General features: G+C 42.7%; 1 protein-coding gene across 3 annotated transcripts in view; it reads left to right on the top strand.

Moving 5' to 3' along the window:
* Nucleotides 1-473: 473 nt before the first annotated feature.
* TPD52 (tumor protein D52) overlaps nt 474-26683 on the top strand; it is a 135846-nt gene continuing 109636 nt past the window's right edge. For all 3 annotated transcript variants that reach the window (XM_025393408.1, XM_025393407.1, XM_025393406.1), the window contains exon 1: nt 474-718. In XM_025393408.1, the coding sequence (XP_025249193.1) occupies nt 700-718 (19 nt within the window). In that variant the 5' untranslated portion in view covers nt 474-699. The remainder of the gene's footprint in view (nt 719-26683) is intronic.

Raw genomic sequence — 26683 nt, 5'->3', positions numbered from 1 at the left:
TATATGGAAATCTTCCTAGCTTGTCACCTAAAAAATCCGCATTCTATGGAAAGGACTATATAATTTTTCAAGAGATTCTTTGCAATTTTTACCTATGCTTGTTTATGACCTAGTTAGAGAAGACATCATACGGCATTATTTAGGTAATAAAATACAGAGAAAAAAAAGCCACTGGCATTTCTAAATAACGTTCCTGTGTTTTCTACTGTAAGTATAGGAAAGTAGGTGTTCGCAGATGCAGAGAAGGGGCAGCTCCAAGGCCTCGGAGGAAACTTTTGATTTTATAAATAACTTGATGGCGGAAGGCAAACGCCATCCCGGTTCCCAAGCAGGCTCCACGCAGCCTCCATGGCCGAGTCCATCTCCTCGCCGTCCTCTTCCCTCCTCCCGGCCGACTTCCAGCCGGTGCGGGAGTAGGGGCGCGCCCGGCCCTCCTCGCGCTGCGCCGCCCGCGCCGACGTGGCGGAGCGCACAGGTCGGCCGGGTCAGGTGGTTGGGTGACGCCCCGGGAAAGCGCTCCCGGCCGAGGGCGGGCGGCGCCGCCGCGCCCGACGCCTCTGGGGGTGGGGACTTCGCGGGAGTCGCCGGCGGAGGCAAGGAGGAGCTCTGCGCGGCGCGGCGCGGCGCGGCGGGCGATCCGAGCTGGGACGGGCTGTAGGCGGCGGGGGTGCAGAGGACGCGAGGCGGCGGGCTGGAGACATGGACCGCGGCGAGCAAGGTGAGGGCGCGGACCCCGCAGGCTTGGGCTCGGGCTTGGGCTTGGCGCCGGGCTGCGCGCGGCCCGGCGCCCGAGCAGGTGCCGAGCCTCCTGGGCCGGCGCCGCAAGTTGCATCTCCCGGATCTGGATCTGGCATCCTGGGGCCCTGGAAGGAGCGGCTCTGGCGGGGGCAGATGGGGCTGCGTGTGTGAGTGAGTGTGAGTGTGCATGTGCTGAGTGTGAGTGTGCGTGTGTGGGGGAGAGGGAGGGAAGGTTCTGGGAGGTGGCGAAGGGGCTAGCGTCAGGGGCTGGCGGCAGTGATGCGCTTTGGGTGGAAAACCGCGTGAAGGGAGCACGGCACAGCCGGCTCTTGTAAGTGACTGGAACCAGGAACAGAGGAGAGTGGGTCGTTCTCGTCCCTCCAGGTGGGAAACCCCTCTCTCCCTCATAAATTAAGACTTTGCGCCTTCTTCTAAGTTCAGGTGGTTAGGATTTTTGGTGGCGTTTGAGCCCATGGAGGGTTTGGAAGGCAGATATTTATCATACTAGGAACCCCCAAATTGTGGAGTGGTGTCCGTGGGTTTGAGGGAAGAGAGCTTTTCGTAGGAAGGGTGAAATCCCACAACACAAAACCTTCAGTCTAATTTACCATAGCGTTGGGTGCACTTGTTTCTGAAAACAACTCAAGTGAAATTGCCCCCAAATAGAGCAGTAATAGGGCATGGTTTTCAGATTTAAATATTGTTTCATCCTAGAGATCTCTACTGATCATAAGCCACTGACTGTACGCAGATGTGTGTGGCACGATTTTAAAAAGATACATAAATGCTGAAGAAAGAAAACAAGGTAGGTAATCTTGGGAAGTGAGGACAGGAATCACTCCTGTTTTGAGCCCTGACACAAGTTTTCATGTATTGCTTATTTTCCTCCAGTATGTGCCGTCATGTGTGCATTTTTATGTAAATCAAACCATATTCCAAATATACTATCTTGTACTTTATTTTTTTGAGACTCCATTTTTTTTTGAGTCTCCCCCTGTGGCCCACGCTGGAGTGCAGTGGCGCGATCTCGGCTCACTGCAACCTCCGCCTCCTGGGTTCAAGCGATTCTTCTGCCTCAACCTCCCAAGTAGCTGGGATTACAGACATGCGCCACCACAGCCCGGCTAATTTTATATTTTTAGTAGAAACGGAGGTTTCTCCATGTTGGCCAGGCTGGTCTCGAAGTCCTGACCTCAGGTGATCCACCCACCTCGCCCTCCCAACGTGCTGGGATTACAGGTGTGAGCCACTGGGCCAAGCCTGTACTTTACTTTCAATTACTTGTAAGATAGAATCTTTGGAGTCTTTCAACGCTTTCCTCGCTCCCCTTCAGATTAATTTCATACTTAACACAAGTGCTTATAGACATTATAATAAGCTTTATATGTATTATCTATGTGTATACATACATTATACAGGTAATGTATAATATATATATACACATACACATTATTATCTAAATTTTAAGCTTCTTGAGGTTAGAAACATATTTCATCTTTGTCCTTAGTTGGGTAACATGATGACTTGCACATAGCAGACATGCAAATGTTTGAGTCAGAAAGCTTGTCACATGTCTTGTATATATTGTTAGCCGGCTTAGAGGCCACCATGTAAGTCAGCATTATGTCTGTCTGGCTTTCAATGGGGGCGACACAGGACGGGGGAGACATGATGACAAACGTGTCCACTGGTGTTTGTATACTAATCTGTTACTAATCTGTTTTACACTGTCATTTAACATAATGATGTTTTTAGAATAACTGGTACTTGTCAAAGTAAATTAAATGGCTGTGTTTTACTTACGTGAGTGGAGTAACTAGTTTTAATGGTGTTTGTGTTCTAGCTTGGGTGGTAAGAATGACAGTCATTGGTAGCACTGCAGTATTCCAACTTGGTAATACATTTTGTGTAGTTTTTATAGGACTAGTTTAAGTGTCTCATTCTAAGACAAATTTTTTTAATATCTTTAGCTTGTAAGATGAGTCTTTTCCTGTCTATATTTTCCCCATATTTTCTTTGGTTGGGGTGGAGGACTCTGCTCAGAATGAAGGCACTGCTTTGGGAGGGTCAGTTCATTTACTCCGAAGCTTTGCTGTGTTAGAACTACGTGGCCAAGGCTGGGTGGGGTGGCTTATGCCTGTAATCCCAGCACTTTGGGAAACTGAGGCAGGCAGATCACTTGAGGCCAGGAGTTTGACACCAGCCTGGCCAAAAAGGTGGAACCCTGTCTCTACTAAAAATACAAAAATTAGCTGGGCGTGGTGGCACCGGCCTGTAGTCCCAGCTATTCAGGAGGCTGAGGCGGGAGAATCACTTGAACCCAGGAGGCAGAGGTTGCAGTGGGCCTGGATCAAACCACTGCACTCCAGCCTGGGCGACAGAGCGAGACTCTGTCTCAAAAAAACAAAACAAAACAAAACAAAAAACAAACCCACCTAGCCATTCCTTACTTTGCTTCCATCTGCCTACCTGCCTTTTCATCTTTATGTTACCAGTGCACACAGTAGGTGCTCAGAAATGTGTGTTGACTGCCTAAGATGAGCGAGCAGGCCCCAGCCATGGTAACCTCTGTGTCCCTCCAAATCCGTCTCTTGTTTCCTGCTTTCTCTTGTTCTGTTTTCCCTCTGTATTCTCAAGAAGCAGAACTTAGCCAGAGAAAGTTGCTGATAAGGCGGTGCCGGGCTTGGAGGGTAAGTTTACATGGAAGATATTTGAACTAGTAGGGTGGACTCAGCCTTAAATGAATCTGGAGCAAGACTCCTGCCTTAAACTGGAAAAGGCAGAACCTGGGATTTTAAACCTGATGTTCACTAGCAAACTGTGTTGGCTGAAATAAGGTTTATCATACTCTGTGATTATCTCCTGAATTGTGATTTTTGGCAACATATTTAAAACCAAAGCAGAAAATTTTAGGATTTGTTGAACTTTTAATAGTTTGTAATGTACATGGAGTTTTCTTACATTTGTCCCTCAAAAAATCCCTAATGAAACTCTAGATGCAAAATTAAATGCCCTCCCTCTTGTCTTACGTGCATTTATCTCTTGAAATTGCCTCTTTCAACCTTCTTATGTGAAGCTATCAAAAAATCTGTTCTTGCTACTGCTTGTACTTAACAGAGCTGTAAAGTTTTAAAATAAACAGAGTTTTCCTTATGTTTTCAACCATGAGTATTCTAATGCTCTGTAGTATCAGGCCCAGATTCTGCTGTTTTTCTACTTTCTCTCATACCTAGGACTTGAATACAATACTCTGCTTATAGTGAGAGTTCAGTGAACATCAAATGATTTAAAATACGTTAAATTTCATAATGCCTCTCAAGAGTTTCCAAGCATTAAGCTCAGCGCAGCACATTTACTGTGTAGTGTTTCCTACTTTGACAGAGCAGTGCTGCTAACTAGAGCATACATTGTGTAGAAAACCCTCCTGACTACTTTTTATGGAGCTGAATAAATATGCATACTTGAGTGCTCTCATGTTAGTCATAACCTTTAGTTTAGCACTATTATATAGAAGTGACAGTCATCTAGCCCACTACACATTATACTAGTTTGAATTAAAAAAAAAAAAACAAACTTCATAATTTCAAGGGGAAGAGGAGTGGTTCCTGGGGCCAAAAAACTAGGGAGAGAGGAAAGGCTTCAAAAAAAAGAATTACACAATAATATGTCACTATCATTTTAACATTGTAATTGTGCCGTAGAAATAAATAACAGAAAAGTGGGGTCTCATTTATTTAAAAGTAAAGCAAATGTAGAGAATAATGGATAACCATTTTGAGGGTCTACTCGCAAGTCTCTGGGCGTGACCCACCCAGGCTGTTAATTTATTTGGTCAACAGTTTCTCGATTTCCATATGGTGCTGATGTCTTTGTTAGCTCTTCTTCACTTCCTGCATTTATTTTTATGTGGCAGCCTGCCTAGTCCCTAGGGGAAAAGCTGAGTGGTAGGAGGGGTTGTGATCTTTTAGCAAGATTTCAAAACAGAATAATGTATGCATGTAATAAAAACAAATACACTCACAGTGCAAAACCAAACAGAACACCCAAATCCCTGGAACTTCCTTTTTTTTTTTTTTGAGACGGAGTCTCACTCTGTCGCCTGGGCTGGAGTGCAGTGGCCGGATCTTGGCTCACTGCAAGCTCTGCCTCCTGGGTTCACGCCATTCTCCTGCCTCAGCCTCCCGAGTAGCTGGGACTACAGGCGCCCGCCACCTCGTCCGGCTAGTTTTTTGTATTTTTTAGTAGAGATGGGGTTTCACTGTGTTAGCCAGGATGGTCTCCATCTCCTGACCTCGTGATCCGCCCGTCTCGGCCTCCCAAAGTGCTGGGATTACAGGCTTGAGCCTCCACGCCCGGCCAATCCCTGGAACTTCTGTGCTACTGAGTCTTTTGTTGTAGGCTAAGATTATTTTCCTTTTGGGGTTAATTATTTCTGCTTTAATTATTGACTGTTGTGAAATCTCTCTTCTGAGACATTCCCAAATTTTATTTAAACTAGTGGGTACCAGCTGTACTGAAACCGTAATTGTAGCCATGTATTTTTATTAGAAAAATGTTTCCAACAGATTAAGGAATTTTAATATTTAGTGGAAGTTTTAAAAAAGTTAGAATGTAAAAATGCCTTTTGGAACCTAAGAATAGTTGTCTATTTTAGAAAAATCAGAAATATTGGAGAAAAAGAAAATTACCCATAATCCTGTGCTGAGAACGAGAAATCGTAGTTAGCATATTAATTTATACCTGCTCATGTATTTATGCTTTAAACAAATCACAATTTTTTTTTTTTTTTTGACGGAGGCTTGCTCTGTCGCCCAGCCTGGAGTGCAGTGGCGTGATCTTGGCTCACTGCAACCTCTGCTTCCTGGGTTCAAGCAATTCTCCTGTCTCAGCCTCCCAAGTAGCTGGGACTACAGGCGCACGCCACGACACCCAGCTAATTTTTTGGTAATTTTAGTAGAGATGGAGTTTCCTCATATTGGTCAGGCTGGTTTCAAATTCCTGACCTCAGGTGATCTGCCCTCATTGGCCTCCCAAAGTGCTGGGATTACAGGTGTGAGCCACTGCGCCTGGCCAACAAATCACAACTTTCTTACCGAATATTGCATTTTATAACTTGCCCTTTAAAAAAAACCCTAAGTGTATTTAAAAAATACACTTTAACAACCAGACATGGTGGCTCATGCCTGTAATCCCAGGACTTTGGGAGGCCAAGGCGGTCGGATCACCTGAGGTCGGGAGTTTGAGATCAGCCTGACCAACAAGGAGAAACCCTGTCTCTACTAAAAATACAAAATTAGCCAAGACGTGGTGGCGTATTGCATGCCTGTAATCCTGGCTACTAGGGAGGCTGAGGTAGGAGAATCGCTTGAACCCAGGAGGCGGAGATTGCGGTGAGCCAAGATCATGCCATTGCACTCCAATCTGGGCAACAAGAGCGAAACTCTGTCTCAAAAAAAAAAAAAAAAAAAAAAATACACATAATACAAAATTCAAAAGGACTAAAAGTTTGTAAATTAGTAATAAATCTCCCTCCCATTTCTGTCTCCCAGGACATTTTTCTTGGGTAACAACCATTTTCTACCATTTTCTTCTCTATCCATTCAGAGATTCTGTGTATGTATGTATGCATACACATGTATAAAGCATATGTATAAAGCATTGATAGGTATTTGAGTGTGTGATAGAAACTAGCACATAAATTGTTTAGCACCTTTCTTCACTTAAATATGGTATAGGTTTTAGAAATCATTCAACATAAGGTTATATAGTGCAGCTCCAATTTTTTTTTTTTTTTTAAATGGAGTCTCTCTCTGTTGTCCAGGCTGGAGTGCAATGGCACCAGTTTGGCTCACTGCAACCTCCACCTCCTGGGTTCAAGTGATTCTCCTGCCTCAGCCACCTGAGTAACTGTGACTACAGGCATGCACCCCCATACCATAATTTTTCTATTTTTGTAGAGGTGGGGTTTCATCATGTTGTCCAGGCTGATCTTGAACTCCTGGCCTCAAGTAATCCACCTGCCACAGCCTCCCAAAGTGTCTGGATTACAGATGTGAGCTATTGCGCCTGGCCTAGAGCAGCTCCATTTTTAATGGCCATTTGTATGTATGTATTTATAGATGTAACATTTTATATACTGTTATAGATAATTAACTTTTTCCCTGTTGATGGACATTTACATTTTGCCTTGTAGGGGAGGAAAAATTTTTCCCTACCCTTTTAGGGTTTCTGGCGAGGCCTAGGAATTCAACCAACATGAGATAGATTAACAGGAGAAAAGCATGCAAATTTTATTTAGTGCTTTTTACATATTACATACCTTTTACCCTCACAAGAGGAATGAAGACTCAAGAAAGTGGCTTGGCCTGATTGATTATATACTAGGTCAAAAAAAGAGTGGCAGTTGTGGAAAAGTAACTAGGAAGGTAAGGTTTAGTTTAGCAAGGTTTCTTCATGCAGATTTCTTTGGGCTTGGATTTCCTGTGATAAGAATGTTTCTTTCCTCCTCACAGAGGGAGGGCATCTTTCATACGGGAGCTTCATCTTCTGCTTTCAGGAAAAAGAGAAGAGGTTTGGGTGGCCTTCTTACACCTGCTGTTTTTCAAGTGCCTTTAGCCCAAAATAATCAGCATGTTAAAGTGGAATGTTTTGGGATGTCGTGTTCTGAACTCCTTCACTCTTATATTTTGCTGTTAAAACAAAGCTGCAGCAAATGTATGTGTATGCAAGTCATTCCACAAAAATGCCAGTGTGTCTGTAGGAAGAATTCTTAGAAGAATGTGGCTGTTCAATTTTGATAGTGCCAAATTCTGCTCCATAGAAGTGGTGCCAGTTATACTTCCACCAGAATGTAAGCGTTTTCTTTCCCATGCCTTGTGGCCAGGATGTTGCCACACTTTTCCATTGTTGCTTGCCTTATAGGGGACAAATGATTTCTCAGTATATGTTTATGTCTTTTGATCTGTTTACAATCTACATTGCATTTTCTGTGAAATATCTGTCCATATCTTTTGCCAGTTTTTCTATTGTGTTTTATAGAATGTAGCCCCTGTTTATGAGATGAATTAATTTTTTTTGGTAGCTTTCCATTCCTTTTTTGACTTTATAGTGATTTTTTTTTTTTAACCAAGAAGAAATACTAATAGCTCTTTTTTTTTTTTTTTTTTTTTTGAGACAGTATCTCCTTCTGCCACCCAGACTGGAGTGCTGGAGTGCTGGAGTGCCGTGGCATGATCTCTGCTCACTGCAACCTCTGCCTCCTGGGCTCGAGCAGTTCTCCTCATTCAGCCTCCCAAATAGCTGGGATTACAGGTGCGTGCCAGCATGCCTGGCTAATTTTTGTATTTTTTAGTAGAGATGGGGTTTTGCCATGTTGGCCAGGCTGGTCTTGAACTCCTGGCCTCAAGTGATCTACCTGCCTTGGCCTCCCAAATTGCTGGGATTGCAGGAGTGGGCCACCATGCCCAGTCTAACTAATGGCTCTTTTCATTTATGGATGCTAGCTTTTGAATCATTTTTAGAATTGCCTTCCTCTCTTTGAGTTTATGTTGTTATGGTTTTATTTTTTACATTTAAATCTTTCCTCAATCTGGAGTTTGTTTTGATAATAAGATGTGAGGTATAAATCTTAACACCTCCACCTCCAACTGGCCACCCGAATGCCTAACACCATTAATTGACTAATGGCTTCTTCCTCTATTGATTTGAAATACCACTGTTGTCATGGACTAAGTGCTTACATTCTTTTCTTTTCTCTTTATCTGTATGTTCATTGCCAGCAGCTAAACCTAGTTTGTTATCATAAAATGTAAAAATGTCTGGAAGGGCTAGTTTGCTTTGATTACTCAATTTTTTTTTCTGTCAGTTTTTTTTTCTAGGTATTCTTGCCAGACTTTATTTCCAAATGAACATTAGAATCAACTTATCCAGGTGAAAATTCAACAAAAATCATGCTGGCAGATCTTTTTCTCCTTCTCTCTCCTCTCCGCTTTCCCCTTTCTGTCTGTCTGTCTGTCTTTCTTTCTCTCTCTTAGTTAGAATTTGGTCTGTTTCTTTATTCAATACCCCAATATATGTTCATTAGGGTTATACTGTATATACTACACATACAGTTTTGTTTTGGATATTATTTCATAATAAGAATTTTACCACATCATTAAAAAAGTTTCCCCAAACTATAATTTTTGATGATTGCACTCTTCCACTATTCAAATGTTTATTTAACTCTTTCTCTCCTGGAGTAGGATTACATTCCATTTTAGCTATGATACTGCTTTAAGAGAAATTGTTTTAAGATAAATTTCCATAGACAAGTCAAAGGATGTGAATATATGTAAGCCTTTTGATGCCTGTTACTGAATCTCATTCTGGAAAACATAACTATCATTGCCCTTTTTTTCTCATGGTAAAAAAATACATAAAATTTACCATTTTAATCACTTTTAAATGTACAGTACGATAGTGTTAACTGTGTGTACCTCTTTGTGCAACGGCTCTCTGAAACTTTTTCATTTTTCAAAATGGAAACTCTGTACTTATTGAACAACAGCTTCCCAACTTCCCCATTCCTCCATCCCCTACCCCTGGTAACAGTCATAGAAACTATAATTTTGTGAGTTTGACCACTTTAGATACCTCATATAAGTGGAATCATGCTTATTTTACTTAGCATGATATCGGTGCTCATGCATATGTAGCATGTGACCCAATTTCCTTCTTCAGGCTGAATAATATTCCATTGTATATATGTACTACATTTTCTTTATTATGTATCTGTCAATGGAAAGTAAGGTTGCATCCACATCTTGGCTATTGTGAATAATGCTATAATGAGCATGAGTGTGCAAATATCTCTTTGAGAGCCTGTGTTCACTTCTTTTAGATATATACCCAGAGATGGGATTGCTGGATCATATGGTAATTCTGTTTTAATTTTTTCGGAACCTCCATACTGTTTTCCATCATGGCTTTACCAATTTGCATGTGCACCAACAGTGCACAAGGATTCCAGTTTCTCTCCATCTTTGCCAACACTTGTTATTTCCCTTTTTTTGTTTTGTTTTGTTTTGTTGTGTTTTGAGACACAGTCTCTTTCTGTCACCCAGGCTGGAGTGCAGTGGCTCAATCATAGCTTACCATAACCTTGAACTCCTGAGCTCAAGTGATCCTCCTGCCTCAGACTCCCAAAGTGCTGGACTTACAGGTGTTAAGCCACTGTGTAAGGCTGTTTTGCCTGTTTTTGATAAGATTAGTTGTTGAGTTATAGGACTTTTTTATATATATGTTCTGGGTATTAACCCTTTATTGGATGTTTGGTTTGCAGATCTTTTCTCTTATTACATAAATTGCCTTTTTTTGTGTTTTTTTTCTTTTCTCTTTTTAAGAGGCAGAGTCTTTCTCTGTTGTCAAGACTGGAGCGCAGTGATGCAATTCTAGCTCACTATAGCCTTGAACTCCTGGGCTCAAGGAGTCCTTCTGCTTCAGTTTCTCTAGTCATTTCCTTAAAATAAAATTACAGAGCTTATAGGCTTCAATTTGTCTGTTTCCTAGAGAGGTTATAGATGTTATTAGCCATTTGTATTTCCCTCTTGAGATTGTTACTTATCTACTTTTTGCAATTGGGATCTTAGTGTGTCTTGCCTTCTCATTGTTCTCTGCCACCTTCCCTCCATGGCAAATATTTACTTTTTCTATTTTGCTTATCATTTTGGTTATGTTGGATCTTTTAATGTTATTTTTATTAACAAAATACAGTATTAGGAGCAGATGTTTTCCAGGTGACATTTTGGGGGTAATTTGCATGGCTTTGTGTGGCTTTCGGTACTTCCTTCTTTGTATCTTTTCTCTTTAGACCCTTGTAATTGGTACTAAAAATAGTGATTTCAGACAGGCTATTAATTTACATGCCTTGGCTCATAAGCATGGTGAGTGTGTTTCATGTTACAGCTATACACATGTAAATGTCAGTTTTAAAAATTATTTAAGGCCGGGCTCAGTGGCTCAGTGGCTCACGCTTGTAATCCCAGCACTTTGGGAGGCTGAGGTGGGCGGTTCACTTGAAGTCTGGAGTTTGAGACCAGCCTGGCCAGCATAGCAAAACCCCATCTCTACAAAAAATATAAAATTAGCTGGGCATGGTGGTGCACGTCCGTAGTCCCAGCTACTCAAGAGGCTGAGGCAGCAGAATCGCTTGAACCGGGGAGGTGGAGGTTGCGGTGAGCTGAGATCACACCACTGCACTCCAGCCTGGGTGACGGAGCGAGATTCCGTCTCACAAAAAAAAAAAAAAAAATTTATATATATATGTATATATATATAAAATGTGTTCTTGATAAAGTTTTGGATTGGGAACTTATTAACAGGATGAAATTTCACCAATTGTATCCTTAGTTTATTTGGAGGCATTGTGGTGTGGAAAAGGAGCTTATGGTCCAATCAGGAGGGTTTAAGAAATAAAGATGGTAGTTTATCCAACCCACTAGAATCTGTACTTGGCTAGAAATAGTGTCACTAGAACAGGAGACTGCCTTACATTGTATTCCCAGCATGCAGTTCAAGTATGTAGTAGGTACTCCATAGTTCTCATATTGCACGTATATCAATCAAAGACTTCTAGCATTAATAGAGTCAGATGGGTTTGGATAGAAAAGACTAAGAATTAGAGAAGGAACATGGTTTGGCAGGGAGATAGGAATATGTTCTAAATACGCTTATAGTCTTACATAGAATCACTGAAAATCTGATCTGTAAATAGAAGCGAAATTGGTACTTTGCTCCTGAGGTGTGTATGCAAGAATGTGTGTGTATACATAGGTAGAAGAGACAGTGTTGGTTAAATTTTTATTCTTGAAAGGATATTGGGTGTAGTGCTCAATGAATACTTAAACACGTTTTCAATACTGTTCTATTGAAGTTAGTTATTTACTTCTTTTATTTATTTATTTATTTTTTTGAGACAGAGTCTTACTGTCTTGGAGTGCAGTGGTGTGATCTAGGCTCACTGCAACATCTGCCTCCCAGGCTCAAGTGGTTCTTGTGCCTCAGCCTCCCAAGTAGCTGGCACTATAGGCGTATGCCACCACGCCTGGCTTGTAAAAAATATTTTTAGTAGAGATGGGGTTTTGACATGTTGCCCAGGCTGGTCTCGAACTCCTGAGCTCAGTCAATCCGCCCGCCTTGGCCTCCCAAAGTGCTAGAATTACAGGCGTGAGCCACTGCCCGTGCCCAGCCAGTTATTTACTTCTAATGTGTTCTGAGCCTAGGAGACATGATGGTCTCAGCACATTTTAGTAGTAGTTTTTAAAAAACACATTTGAGAAGGGCAAGGAGTATGTTCACAGTAGTGGAAAGTGCTTGCTACTAGTAAACCAGAACAAAAATTCTATAAAGAGGGAAAAATGCAAACATTTTGCCTGCCTGAGACATTTAGCAAAGGGATGATCAGTCTTCCATTTCAGTATGGAAGTTGGAATATTCTGTGTGGAAGTTGGAATATTCCGTGTGGAAGTTGGAGTATTCTGTGTGGAGGTTGGTATGTTCCGTATGGAAGTTGAATATTCCGTATGGAATATTATTTTATTGGAACCCAGAATGATAATGATGATGATGATACCACACGGCCTTTCAGAACTCTTACTAATTTTCTACATATTATCTCACTTCAGTCTTTCAATGCTGCAGGGAGGTAGGACTGGTACATTTTCATTTTATATAGGAGGAAACATAATCTGAATGGTCACGACTTCCCCAGATGTACTCTGCTGGATGTGGAGAGCCCTACAAAAGCTTCATCCCAAATCTGTTGTCTCTAAGAGAATAATCTGGAGTCCAAGAAAAATTTACACTGCATTTTTGTTGTTGTTGTTGTTGAGATCGGGTCTTGCTCTTGTCTCCCAGGCTGGGGTTGCAGTGGTGCAGTCATGGCTCACTGCAGCCCTGACCTCATGGGCTCAAGCAATTTTCCGACCTAAGCCTCCTGAATAGCTGGGACTACAGGCGCACACCACCATGCCTGGCTAATTTTTTTATTGTTTGTAAAGGCAAGATCTTACTATGTTGCCCAGACTGGTCTTGAACCCCTGGGCTCAAGTGATCCTCCTCCCTTGGCCTACCAAAGTGCCGGGATTATAGGTGTGAGCCACTGCCTGGCCTAAACCACATTTTCTAATTAGTTTGTAGGGCTAGGAAGATCTCATACTTTTTAAAGAAATGTTTTCTTTCCAAATAATTGAAACAAAATTGGAATCTGAAGTGACAGAGCTTCAGCTTTGCATTACAATTATTTAAGTTTTCCAGCTGGGGTTTTACTGGGTCATGTTTAGTAATACAACTACTGTGGTTACCAGCAACAACATTTATTGTTTTCTATATGCCAGGTTCTGTCTAAATGCTTTTCATGTTTCATTTTTGAAAAATTTCACAACATACCCTGTGAGCAGGTGCTAATAGTATCCCTGCATTACAAATGAAACAGGGCATGAAGGGACAGAGTAATAACTTTTTCAGGGGCACACAGCTTGGCACAGACAGATCTGGGATTTTGATCTGTGATGTCTGGCTAGAGAGTACATGTCCTTACTCAGCCTATACCTATGCTACATAAAAGTTGCAGACAATCTTCCTTTTCCTTGCAAAAGTGTTGTTCAAAAGCACAGTACAGCTGTGGTAGGAGCCATGGAAAGGAGCACCAAGCAGTGTATCTATATCAGAGTCTGGCCTGTGTCTGATCTTAGGCATCAGAATTAATTGTAAGTTAGTTCGGAATACTGAACCTGAAGTCGTATCAAGGTTCAAAATTGGGCTTCATCATTTTCTGGTTGTGAGACACTGGATAAGTCACTAAACTTCTCTGAGGCTGATATCTCACATATGCGTGAAAATTAGGTACAATCTGTTACTAGTACTGGTGCTCAATAGATACTGATTTTTGAAACTGAATATTAGAGATTTCTGTAAAATGCTAACTCAGTGGTTCCCAGTTTAAACGAAACATTTTATTTCTTTAGAGACAAGTGAGATATTGGACGTAGTGCTAAATAAGTACTTCATAAACACATTTTTGATGCTGTTCTATTGAAGTTAGTTATTTCCTTCTTTTTTTTGTTTTTTTTTTTTTGAGACAGAGTTTCACTCTGTTGCCCAGCCTGGAGTGCAGTGGTGCGATCTAGGCTCTGAGCCTGCTCTCAGGCCATTCTGGAGAAACAAACATACAACTAGGCTGCTGTAGTAGAGTGGATGTTGTGAGAGGTTTATAACCCTGGCTGAGGAGGAAGTGAGCAGCCCTGGCTGGGGTCTTCAGAAAATAATTCCTAAAGTAGATGACCTTTGAACTTGGACTTGAAAGCTGCTATTGACTGAATGTTTGCATCTCCCCCACTCCCATTATCCACCACTCCAGCAATGGTAGATAATGCTGAAAGATTTGGGTTCCAGGGATGGGGGTTGGGGGTGGAGTTGAGGAGAATTGGGGTGGGGTTGAAAAGGAGTGGGGTGGGGTGGAGGAGAATGGGAGGGCCGGTACAATGCATTCTAGGCTTGTGGGAAGAGGGGAATGGTAAAGGGAAGGCAACCGGAAAGGGAGACTGCTCTTTGAAGAAGTCATGGGTGTTTTAAAGGGAAATTTGGATTAAGTGATGGGAATTTGCTTGGCTATTCCCAAGCAAATATTCCCAAGCAAATAGACTATAGATATTAAATTTGACTGTTGTTTTTAGTTCCTCAGTAGAGAGGATGAGTAGTTTGGCATTTGTGTGTGTTTGTAAAATGAGAGCAGAAACCAGAGGCAAGGGAGAATAACTGGATTTGCTATGCCTGTGGCTGCCACTGGTTTTAGTTAAGATGCTTTTAATGCAAAATGTATTTTAATAGTGATATCGTAGAGTTTGACCTTCAGGAAGCTCAAGTCTGTAAGCAATAATTCACTTTAATGTGTAAGAGCCTTGCAGAGAATAAGAACATATTAAATATTTGCAGAATGAAAGTATTATACTTTCCCTGGGTGGTATTATAGCCAGAAAAGCAGTTTAGTCTAGAGGTAACATTTGAGTGAAATTGTAGTAACGCTGTGATTTTAGAATTTTAACCAGTGATTTCTAAGGGCCAACCTGAAGTTGTGAGTGCTTGTTTTCATCATGGGGTGTCTTGACTATGGGACTGATTTGTGCAGCTTCTGGATTTGTTAACTATTCTCGCTCAGGTTCTCTTGAGAAATGATTTTCATTCCTCGACCTGAGAGTCGGTCAGTGCTTTTCTTCAGGTCATTGTTGAGGGGAAAACCTATTGGCCAAGCCTGCCTCTCCTGGTGACTTTATAGTGGATTGACACTGCTGATTGTGTCAGGGATTCAGTGAACATCCTGACTGATGGTAAAGAGGACATGGCACATTTCTCTTGGTTTAGGGCTTTATTTTTCCCAGCATTACCATCCTTTCCTAAACTTATTTCCTTTTGTTTTTTAGCCTTCAAGAGGGGCCTCTGGTTCCAGGAGCCCAGTCTTCCGCTTGGTTGGGCTCTGGCTGGTGGGGCTGTGGTCACTGCAGATGACATTCTCTTGACTGGATTATTAAGTTCATGATGATGACTATAGATATTAAATTTGAAAAGTAGTGAAGTCTGATGAAGCAACCAGCTTTTCAAAGGCACTTTGTGAATTCCCTCCAATCCAAAGTGGAGCGGGAACCTCAAATCACTGGTTAGACTTGGTATTATTAAATTATCAGCTCCATTTTGGCAAAGGACAATCTCCCTTTCCAGTTGCCTTCCCTTTACTATTCCCCCCTTCCCGCAGGCCTGGAATCCATTGTACCAGCCCTCCCATTCTCCTCCACCCCATTCCTCTTCAACCCAACCCCAATTCTCTTCTACTCTACCCCAATCCACGGAGCCCAAATCTCTCAGCATTATCCACCACTGCTCCTTATCACCAAATCCTGTATCTACTCTTCTCTCTCAACCTGCTTGGCATCCCCACAGCCTTTGAAAGTCCAACACTCCATTTCTTAATTCATACCTTCCTTTCCCCCCGAGATGTTCACATTCCATGCTCATTTCTCCATGTTTCTCCTATTCTTTTTCCTGGGCCATCTAAACAGCCTAATAGCTTCAAGTATCACATGTCCTCAGGTCTCCTAAACTTTGATATCCTGCCCAACTCTTTCTCTCAGAAATCCATATGTCACTCCTGAATCTACCCACATCGACATCCCACAAGGACTTGGTGATGGTTTTAAAACATGTTCACACATTCATTGATACTCCTCCCTCCAAAAGGTGTTCTGATTCCCCTCTCCTTGAATATGGGCTGGCCTTTTCTATTTGTATTTCTAACTAATTCAGTGAGATGGAAGTGACTGTAATAAATGCTGTTGTTTAAAACCACTAAGTTCTGGGGTGGCTTGTTATGTAGCATTGGATAACTGGAGCAGACCTTAAACACGACGTACCCCCCCAAACAAATGCATCATCTCCATCCCTTTATCTGCTCTTCTTTCTATATTTTCTTTTCTTTCTTTTTTTTTTTTTTGAGACGGAGTTTTGCTCTTGTACTCCAGGCTGGAGTGCAATGGCACGATCTTGGCTTACCACAACCTCTGCCTCCTGGGTTCAAGCTATTCTCCTGCCTCAGCCTTTCTAGTCTCTGGGATTACAGGCATGTGCCACCATGCCTGGCTAAGTTTGTATTTTTAGTAGAGATAGAGTTTCTCCATGTTGGTCAGGCTGGTCTCGAACTCCCGACCTCAAGTGATCTGCTCGCCTCGGCCTCTCAAAGTGCTGAGATTACAGGCGTGAGCCACCACGCCTGGCCCTTTCCATATTTTTTATCTCAAACTTCTCCATTCAATCTGAGATTTTCTGTACTCTTCCTTTTCCTCAGATGCCTTGAGTCCCCCTCCACTGCTCAACATCTGACTATTCCAACCTGAGCCTTGCAGATATGCAGCACCCACACCCTGTGATAACCACTGCGTGGTTTGAGGTTTCATAAATGCCTTTTTGCCCTCTCATACATCTGCATTCTTGCACATGCTGAATCTTCTTTGTAAATTTCTTTCCTTACCATTCTCTTTATTCTCTCACCACTTCAAATCACTGGAATAGGGAGGCCCAAGGAGAGGGAGCGAGATGGAGGAACGGCCAGTCAGTGGAGCAGTCAGAACACACACAACATTTATTGATTACATTTGCTGTTTTATACAAGTATGGTTTACGGTACACCAAAACAATTACAGTAGTAACATCAGGCCTGGAGCAGTTGTTTATGCCTGTAATCCCAGCTACTTGGGAGGCTGAGGCAGGAGGATCGCTTGGGCCAGGAAGTGGAGGTGTCAGTGAGCGGAGGCTCTACCACTGCACTCCAGCCTGGGTGACAGAGCGAAACCCTGTCTCAAAAAAACAAAAAACAAACAAAAAAACCCAACCAACCAACCAAAACAACCCCCCAAAACAATTACAATAGTAGCCTCAAAGGTTTCTCATCACAGATCATCATATACTAATTTATGTATGATTTATGTCTTGTATTACATTTTGTTCTGCAGGAATAATAGAAAAAAAAAACCCCTGAAACGGATTCCCTACTTTGTTTATTAGTTAATTTCATTGCTACTTCAAAGCTAATTTAGGTGTTTTTTTTTTTTTTGTGTGTGTGTATGTCATGATTCAAAACACAGAAGAAACATTTTGAATTATTAATTGAGAATTTAAAAAATCATACTTCATTAGTTCAGCTATTTGGGTTTCTCTGTATGAATTTTGGGCCTAGGAGAAACATATAGAAGCTGCAGCAACTTTCCTTTTTCTTGATTCAAAGGTGTCATAATTTAAAAACTTATTGGAAGATGAAGAGGACATTTGATTTTTCGTTCTCACTTAAAGGGAGAGGGAAGTAAGCGGTGAGTCAATTGCAGTTCAAATCTGGTGCCATGCCAGGACATAGAGCTCTGTCATATTGTCACGTCCACCTTGGGCGTTGCGCACATTGGTCACCAGTGAGGGTTCGACTCCTGAGAGCCTCACCTGTGTCTAGAGCTCATGGAGGCTGCGGGCTGGGCCTGCCTCTTCCACAGGAGTCCTGGGACCCCTCCTGATACTCCCCATGGGGGACAACAGGGCCCCTTGCTTCTCTGTCTCTCTTGCTTTTCCTGACCAAGTTGCCTGCCCACCCAGTCACCCTTTAGCTTTTGATGATAATGTTACTTTTTAGAATTTTAAAGGTGTGTTCATTTTCCCACCAACACTCCTATTTCATAGCCTTATTTTGTGCAGTGAACAAAAGAAGATGTGATTGTGTCCTTCACAGTGGGGCTCATCCTTTTTGTAGAGGTTGGAAAAGGTGAGTGAAAGGATGCAGAGGGAGAGATGGGGATGGTTTGGGCCTTTCTGCTATTGAAGAGTTTGAAATTTTTAGTTCTTTTCAACCAATTCTGTGTGGAAAGAAAGGTATTTTATTTGCTAGTGATACTAACATTGAAGGAGTGTTTCCTAGGGCCTGACTCCCGTCAAACACCTATGGGCAGCAAATGCCCTGTTGTCCCTCACATCAGCCCTGGGCAGATGTATTTTCTCTTTTCCTGTTTTACTGATGAGGGAGCTTAAAGTTTAGGGAGATTAAGGAACTCCCCAAGATCATAGAGTTTATCGCCAATATTTTACTGCCTCTCCATAATATAGAGAAATCTTAGCTTAAATGAATTGGTTACAGATGTAAATTTGCCAAAACGGAGGTGATTTATTTAATAATACCATGTCTCAAATGTTGGGGGTTTTAGCTTTGAATTATTGAGTTAATGTCTAGTAGAATGTTATGATGCCAGTGTAGCCAAAAAAGAAAAGAGAAAAAGTCTTGCTGTTGTTGATTTTTTTTTTTTTTTTTTTGGTGAGACGGAGTCTGGCTCTGTTGCCCAGGCTGGAGTGCAGTGGCCGGATCTCAGCTCACTGCAAGCCCCACCTCCCGGGTTCATGCCATTCTCCTGCCTCAGCCTCCCGAGTAGCTGGGAGTACAGGCGCCCGCCACCTCGCCCGGCTAATTATTTTTTGTATTTTAGTAGAGACGGGGTTTCACCGTGTTAGCCAGGATGGTCTCGATCTCCTGAACTCGTGATCCGCCCGTCTCGGCCTCCCAAAGTGCTGGGATTACAGGCTTGAGCCACCGCGCCCAGCCCGCTGTTGTTGATTTTTAAAAGCGCCTGGGACCTAAGAGGGCAGAAGGCAATGATGAGATGTGGAAAGTGCCGGAAAGGAAGCATTCTGCTCACCCCTGTCCAGCCTTCTTGAGGGATCACTGCTTCCTTTGAGGAAATAGTTTTTCCTACCAAGGCACGACACTCTGCTTATTCCAAGGGAAGCCAATGGACAGCCCACTGTGCAGGCCCCATGTCTCGGAAGCATCTGTCATGCCATTAACCTCCTTCAGTTCCTGGAACATTGCAGTCAAAGCAGCTGTACTTAATGTAGTTCGAATTTTCCTATGCTTGAAGTAATTCTTTACCATTTTTTGCGTCAGTTGTACATAACCTTAGTGGAGACACCTGTGAAAGCATAGAAGTAAGACATTTCTTTGTAATAAAATCCTAGTAACCTCAGCACTCTCCTCCCATATTTGTTAGTGCCTAAGAGTCTTCTTTAATATACATATAAATTCTGGGTCAAATGTGCTATCAGAAACTTAAGCACATTCTAATGAAGGTAATTACTAATTTTATTCACAAATGTTTTTGTGTACGCTCCCTTTCTCCCCTCCCCTGCACACACCCCATCAAGTTGATATTCAGGTTCTTAATCACAAGCATTTACTTGCCACATAGGCTGTCTTTGGCAGGCCTATCAGTTTCCTCAATTTGAAGGAAACCTGAGACCTGCTTGTGCCTGACATCTTTTTTTTTTTTTTTTTTTTTTTTGAGACGGAGTCTCACACTTTCACCCAGGCTAGAGTGAAGTGGCACAATCTTGGCTACTACAACATCTGCCCCCCCAGATTCAAGCGATTCTCTTGCCTCAGCCTCCCAAGTAGCTGGGATTACAGGCTTGTGCCACCACGCCCTGCTAATTTTTGTATTTTTAGTAGAGACGGGGTTTCACTGTGTTGACCAGGCTGGGTCTCAAACTCCTGACCTCAGGTGATCTACCTGCCTCGGCCTCCCAAAGTGCTAGGATTACTACAGGCGTGAGCCACTGCTCCTGGCCGCCTGACATCTTTCATGTGAGAGATCTTTAGAGCTAGATGCACCAGTTACTCTTTTGGATATTAAATGGTAGTGGGTGTTTTTTTTGTTGTTGGGAATAAGTGTTGAGGAGGAAGAAAGTTTTCACCACAGCATTTCACACCTCCTTTGGTGCTGCCGTTCCAGTTTGCTTCTGCCCATGTGATTCTGTTGGTTACTATCAAGGGTTGGCCTGGCTTCTTCATCCTCCTGCTGAGGATATGGCTGGCCTCTCTCCCCGGTCAGCTCTCTGCCTCTGGGTAGGAAAAGGTATTCAAGATTCACCTCTTGCTCTTGGGATGGGGGCATGAAAGGCAGGTCTGATCTTCTCCCTTTCTCGAGCTGTTATTGGCTATTTAGAAAAGTCTGTTCTAGAAGGTGCGTCTGAAGCCTGGGTGTTACCTTTCTAGCGTTTCAGTATTCTATTTTTGAACTGATAGAGAGGTGCAGGGCTCTTGTTTATATTGAAAGCTGCTTACCAGGAAGTACTTGGGTCTCTTCTGACAAAAATCAACATAAGTGCAATTAACATCTATCATCTTGCTTTTAACTTAATTTGCTTTCTGTTTCATTTAGCGATGGATATATTACAAAGTGACCTTGTAATTATATCTTGCACCTGTCAAAAGACAAAATTACAGCAAATTTAGTTATAGATGTAATTGGCATTTATTCATTATTTTGGAAGTGGGCAGCCTCCATTCTATAAAAGAGACTGAGAGCGTCCACTGGGCAATGCCGGAACTGCCTTTTATAAAGGAACAAGGAAACAGAACAATAGAAAAAAAAAAAGCTGATTGGTTAACAACAAGTTACTTCAGGTTACTTCTTTGTTAGGGTTAAAGCAGAGGAGACTTTCTTTTTATGCTGATTCCAGTAGTTTGGAATCGCCTGTTTCCAGAAAAAAACTGATCTTTTTTTGAGGATCTACTACTTTCTTTAAAGTTTCAGTATGATTATGTGGCAGTTAGCATGAGTAACTCACTTTGGTGTGGTCTGGCTCTTGGGGCTTAGTGCAGAAGCTTAGTCCAAAAACAGTGGCCTCCCATAATTTTTGTTAAATGTACTTTAAAAATCACTTTGGCTGTTTCTTCAAGTTTTAAGCCTATTCTTTTCAGAGGTAAAATATACTTTTGTTATTTCTCTTTCCCATTGTAAGAGTCTGTTCTTACGCTGATAATAAAGACATACCTGAGACTGGGTAATATATAAAGGCAAGAGGTTTAATTGACTTAAATTCCACATGGCTGGGGAGGCCTCACAATCATGGCAGAAGGTGAATGAGCAGCTAAGTCATGTCTTACATGGTGACAGGCAAGAGAGAGCATATGCAGGGGAACTCCCCTTTATAAAACCATCAGATCTCATGAGACTTATTCACTATCACGAGAACAGCACGGGAAAGACTTGCCCCCATGATTCAGTTACCTCCCACCAGGTCCCTCCCACGACACCTGGGAATTATGGGAGCTACAATTCAAGATGAGATTTGGGTGGGGACATAGCCAAGCCATACCTTTTTTCCCCTGGCCCCTCCCAAATCTCATGTCCTCACATTGCAAAGCCAATAATGCCTTCCCAACAGTCCCCCAAAGTCTTAATTCATTTCATCATTAACTCAAAAGTTCACAGTCTAAAGTCTCATCTGAGACAAGGCAAGTTCTTTCCACCTATGCGCCTGTAAAATCAAAAGCCCGTAAAATCCTAGATACAATGGGGGTACAGGCACTGGGAAAATACAGCCATTCTAAATGGGATAAATTGGCCAATATGGAGGGGCTGCAGGCTCCATGCAAGTCCGAAATCCAGTGGGGCAGTCAGATCTTAAAGCTACAAAATGATCTCCATGTCTCACATCCAGGTCATGGTGATGCAAGAGGTGGGTTCCCATGGTCTTGGGCAGCTCCACCTCTGTGGCTTTGCAGGTACAGCTTTCCTCCCAGTTGCTTTCACGGGCTGGTGTTGAGTGTCTGTGGCTTTTGCAGGTACGCAGTGCAAACCGTTAGTGGATCTACCATTTTGGGATCTGGAGGATGATGGCCCTCTTCTCACAGCTCCACTAGGCAGTGTCACAGTGGGGACTCTGGTAGGGGCTCCAACCCCACATTTCCCTTCTACACTGCCCTAGCAGAGGTTCTCCATGACAGCCCTGCCTCTGCAGCTAACTTCTGCCTGGACATCCAGGCGTTTCCATACATCTTCTGAAATCTAGGCGGAGGTTCCCAAATTGCAATTCTCAACTTCTGCGTACCTATAGGCTCAACACCAGGTGGAAGCTGCCAAGGCTTGGGGCTTGCACCCTCTGAAGCCACGGTCGGAGCTGTACTTTGGCCCCTTTTAGCCATGACTGGAGAAGCTGGGACACAGGGCATCAAGTCCCTAGGCTGCACACAGCGGGAGTGCCCTGAACCTGCCCCGGGAAACCATTTCTCCCTCCTAGGCCTCCAGGCCTGTGATGGGAGGAGCTGCTCTGAAGGTCTCTTGACATTCCCAGGAGACATTTTCCCCATTGTCTTTACATTTGTCTAATGTTTGTCTCCTCATTACTTACATAAATTGCTGCAGCCAGCTTGACTTTCTTTCCAGAAAATGGATTTTTCTTTTCTGTTGCGAATTTCTCAAACTTTTATACTCTGCTTCTTCTTGAATGCTTTGCCACTTAGAAAGTTCTTCTGCCAGATACTCCAAATCATCTCTCTCAAGTTCAGAGTTCTACCATTATCTACGTCAGGGGCAAAAAGTCACCAGTCTTTTTGCTAAAGCACAGCAAGAGTCAACTTTGCTCCAGTTCTCAACAAGTTCCTCACCTCCATCTGAAACCACGTCAGCCTGGACTTTATTGTCCATATCACTATCAGCATTTTGATTAAAGGCATTCAACAAACTTTCCCACATTTTCCTATCTTCTTCTGAGCCCTCCGAACTGTTCCAACCTCTGCCTGCTACCCAATTCCAAAGTTACTTCCACATTTTTGGGTATCTTTACAAGCAGCACCCCACTATACCAGTGCCAATTTATTATTTATCAGTCTGTTCTCACACTGCTAATGAGGAGACATACTGGAAAGTGGGTAGTTTATAAAAGAAAGAGGCTTAATTGACTCATAGTTCCACATGGCTGGGGAGGCCTCACAATCATGGTGGAAGGCAAATGAGAAGCAAAGTCATGTCTTACATGGCAACAGGCAAGGAGAGCATGTGCAGGGGAACGGCCCTTTATAAAACCTTTGTTTTTTTTTTTTTTTTTTTTGAGACGGAGTCTCGCTGTGTCTCCCAGGCTGGAGTGCAGTGGCGTGGTCTCGGCTCACTGCAAGCTCCGCCTCCCGGGTTCACGCCATTCTCCCACCTCAGCCTCCCAAGTAGCTGAGACTACAGGCGCCCACCACCACGCCCGGCTAGTTTTTTGTATTTTTAGTAGAGACGGGGTTTCACCATGTTAGCCAGGATAGTCTCGATCTCCTGACCTCGTGATCCACCTGCCTCGGCCTCCCAAAGTGCTGGGATTACAGGCTTGAGCCACCGCGCCCGGCCAAAACCTTTGTAAAACCATCAAATCTCATGAGACTATCACAAGAACAGCATTGGAAAGACCCACCCCCATGATTTAATTACCTCCCTCTGGGTCCCTCCCACAACACATGGGAATTACGGGAGCTGCAATTCAAGATGAAATTTGGATGGGGACACAGCCAAACTCTATCACCTATGTAGTGGCAAACCTTTTTTTTGTTTGGTTTTGTTTTAATAATTGGATATTTCTTTTATATGAGACTGTAACAACACTTTTTGCTTCATCTTCTCTGTGTAAATAACTTAAGCTTCTTAATGGATACAGCTAAAAATTTGGCCTTGTTAAAGGAGGAAAAAAATAGGCTGAACAGTGGGAGGTGAGCAGCACTGTGTTTGCTTTTAGGTTAAAAAAAGAAATGATTTTTCTCTATACAATGGAGAAACATGGCCCAGAAAGTGGAATGGCATACAGCTGTTTCTTTGTAGTTCTTCAGTCTTCGAGCATAGGCATTGCTTGTATCAAAATATAAGTGGGTTATGATGACCTCCCAGAATCGAAGAGAATACAGCTTGAAATTGGAGTAACTGATGTTCCCCAAACCCCAGAGTGAGAATGTGCTTTTATTTTGCATTTTCTCTTCAGCAAAATCTGAAGAGTGCTTATTACAGAGAGCAAAACTTTTACTTGATCTTTTATCAGAATGTTAAAGAATATCTAGGCTGTTTTAGATACTGGCTTTAAAACTGTTGTATGATATATGTCGAGGGTGATGCCACACAGTGTTGACATCAAATCCACTAAAATCTCACTTAAAAACAATTTAGAGCAGGGCGCGGTAGCTCACACCTGTATTCCCAGTACTTTGGGAGGCCGAGGTGGGCAGATCATGAGGTCAAGAGATCGAGACCATCCTGGCCAACATGGTGAAACCCCGTCTCTACTAAAAATACAGAAATTAGCTGAGCGTGGTGGTGCTTGCCTATAGTCCCAGCTACTTGGGAGGCTGAGGCAGGAGAATCGCTTGAATCTGGGAGGCAGAGGTTGCAGTGAGCAGAGATTGCACCACTGCACTCCAGCCTGGTGACAGACCGAGACTCTGTCTCAAAAAAAAAAAAAAAAAAAAAAATTTAGGGCCAGGTGCAGTGGCTCTTGCATGTTATCCCAGCATTTTGGGAGGCCAAGGCAGGAGGATCGCTTGATCCCAGGTGTTTAAGACCAGCCTGGGCTACACAGGGAGATTCTGTTTGTATACACACACGTGCGCATGCACACACACACACAAAATTAGCCAGGAATGGTGGTGCACTTGTAATCCCAGTTATTTGGGAGGCTGAGGCAGGAGGATCGCTTGAGCCTGGGAGGTTGAGGCTTCAGTGAGCTGTGATTGTGCCACTGTTTTCCAGCCTGGGTGACAAAATGAGACCCTGTCTCAAAAAAAAAACTTAGAAGTGAAAATTTGTAAGTTTTAATAAAATGCTACTTACTTTTTAGCGCTGGTTTGGAACATGACTTAATAGATAGCAATAGTAGGGAGATTAATACGGTTACCTCTTATGGCAGTCTCTCAACTGAAAATTAAGTGTAGTTATCTTATTTTTAGATTTACAGATTTCTGTAAACCTTATTTTAAAGTGAGTTCCTGACTACTCTTGTGGCATTTATTTTATCTTTACAAGCATTGGCAGTAATGGTTGATTTCACTTCTGATTATGAAGTTAATAGGAAATAAAAGTACCAGGGGTGTGGGGGTGGGGGTGTGTGTGTGTGTGCGCGTGTGTGTGTGCGCGCGCGTGTGTGCGTGCATTTTCCAGGCCCCACTGTCTTGAAGAGGCTTGATTAGGGATTAGAATGGTAGTGGCTAGAGGGCCTCACTAAGGTTTGTTCCATAGGTGGCAGAGCTACCTTTTTTGTCGCCTTTGCCCTGCTGCCTAGCTCAACAACCCCTACAAGTGTAAGGATGATGGTGGCGGCTGGGAGCTGGGGTAGCCGCTGCCACATGTAGTGCTAAAGAATCAACAAAACAGGACAACAGAGACTATGTAAATAGTTTAGCTTTCCCAAACAAGGTCTTCATTGTTCTTTCTTTTTCATCCTTTGGTGGCTAGCTGTCCTTCCTACTAGTGTTGACTGTCATGTACTCTCCCCACCGGAGTCACCCATAAGACCAGCCGAACTCTGTTGAGAGTTTTGGAGTAAAATTCTGACTGGACGTGTTTTTTTGTGCTTTTTGTGATCGGCAGTGTTTCAGCAGCTCTTAGGAACCTCATTCTCCCATTCCATCAGCGAGGTCTCCCTTATCTTTGCTGAGATGCGTGGTTAACCATTTTCCCAGGCTCCTCCCTAGCACCTGCAGTATCTTAAAAATGGACTTTTAACTTCCAGGAGCCATACATGAACACAAGAGTATGGATAAAGATAGGCAAGGGTATAGATAAGGAGAATTGTGCAGGGACCTCATCTGGTGCAAGTTTGGCCAGCCTTTTCTTAGTGATTTTTATGCCTGCCCATGTAGGCCAGTGGTTCTCAAGCTTGTTAAAACAAGACCTTACCCCGTCAGAGGGCTTGTTAAAACAGACTGCTGACCCCGCCCACAGAGTTCTGGTTCAGTAGGTCTGCGGTGAGGCCTGAGAATTTGCATTTTTGGCAAGTTCATAGGTGATGCTGATACTGCTGTTTCAGGGACCACATTTGGGAACGCTGTATAGCATGGGATTTTTTTGTGTGCCTTTTGAAAAATCAAATGCTATCACGCTTGTGTTTCTGTATTTTTCATCAGCCCCATGTCATGGAGCACTCTCTGTGCTAGTACATATTGATCACTTCATTATTTTTAACTTCTGCATAGTGTACCCGTGTATAAATGTGCCTTAATTCTATTAATGGATACTTGGTTCTTTCCAGTATTTTTTGTTAACTATTATAAATAAATCCTGCATTGAACATCTTTGTTTATTCCTCCTTTATGCAGCTATGTTTGTCTAGGGTAATATAGAGAAGTGAAATTGCTGAACATGTGCACTTTTTGTTCTATTTTTGTTTGAGTAGATAATGGGACCATCATTCTGTGATGCTCACCACATTAATGCCCAGCCTTAGGTAGTTTGTTTTATTCTCTGCCTAAGCTCAGGCTAACCCACAGTTGCTAGGAAAATCATAAATGTGCTTACTAGACCCTTTATAAATTGAACCTGAAATGGGCTTTGGGCTGCTAGCCAGTTTTTCTAAGTCTTTTGTAGAC

This window comes from Theropithecus gelada, chromosome 8, assembly GCF_003255815.1.
Source record: "Theropithecus gelada isolate Dixy chromosome 8, Tgel_1.0, whole genome shotgun sequence".
Taxonomy (NCBI): domain Eukaryota; kingdom Metazoa; phylum Chordata; class Mammalia; order Primates; family Cercopithecidae; genus Theropithecus; species Theropithecus gelada.
Note: the sequence above shows the minus strand (reverse complement) of the source record. Positions and strands in the feature narration are given on the sequence as shown.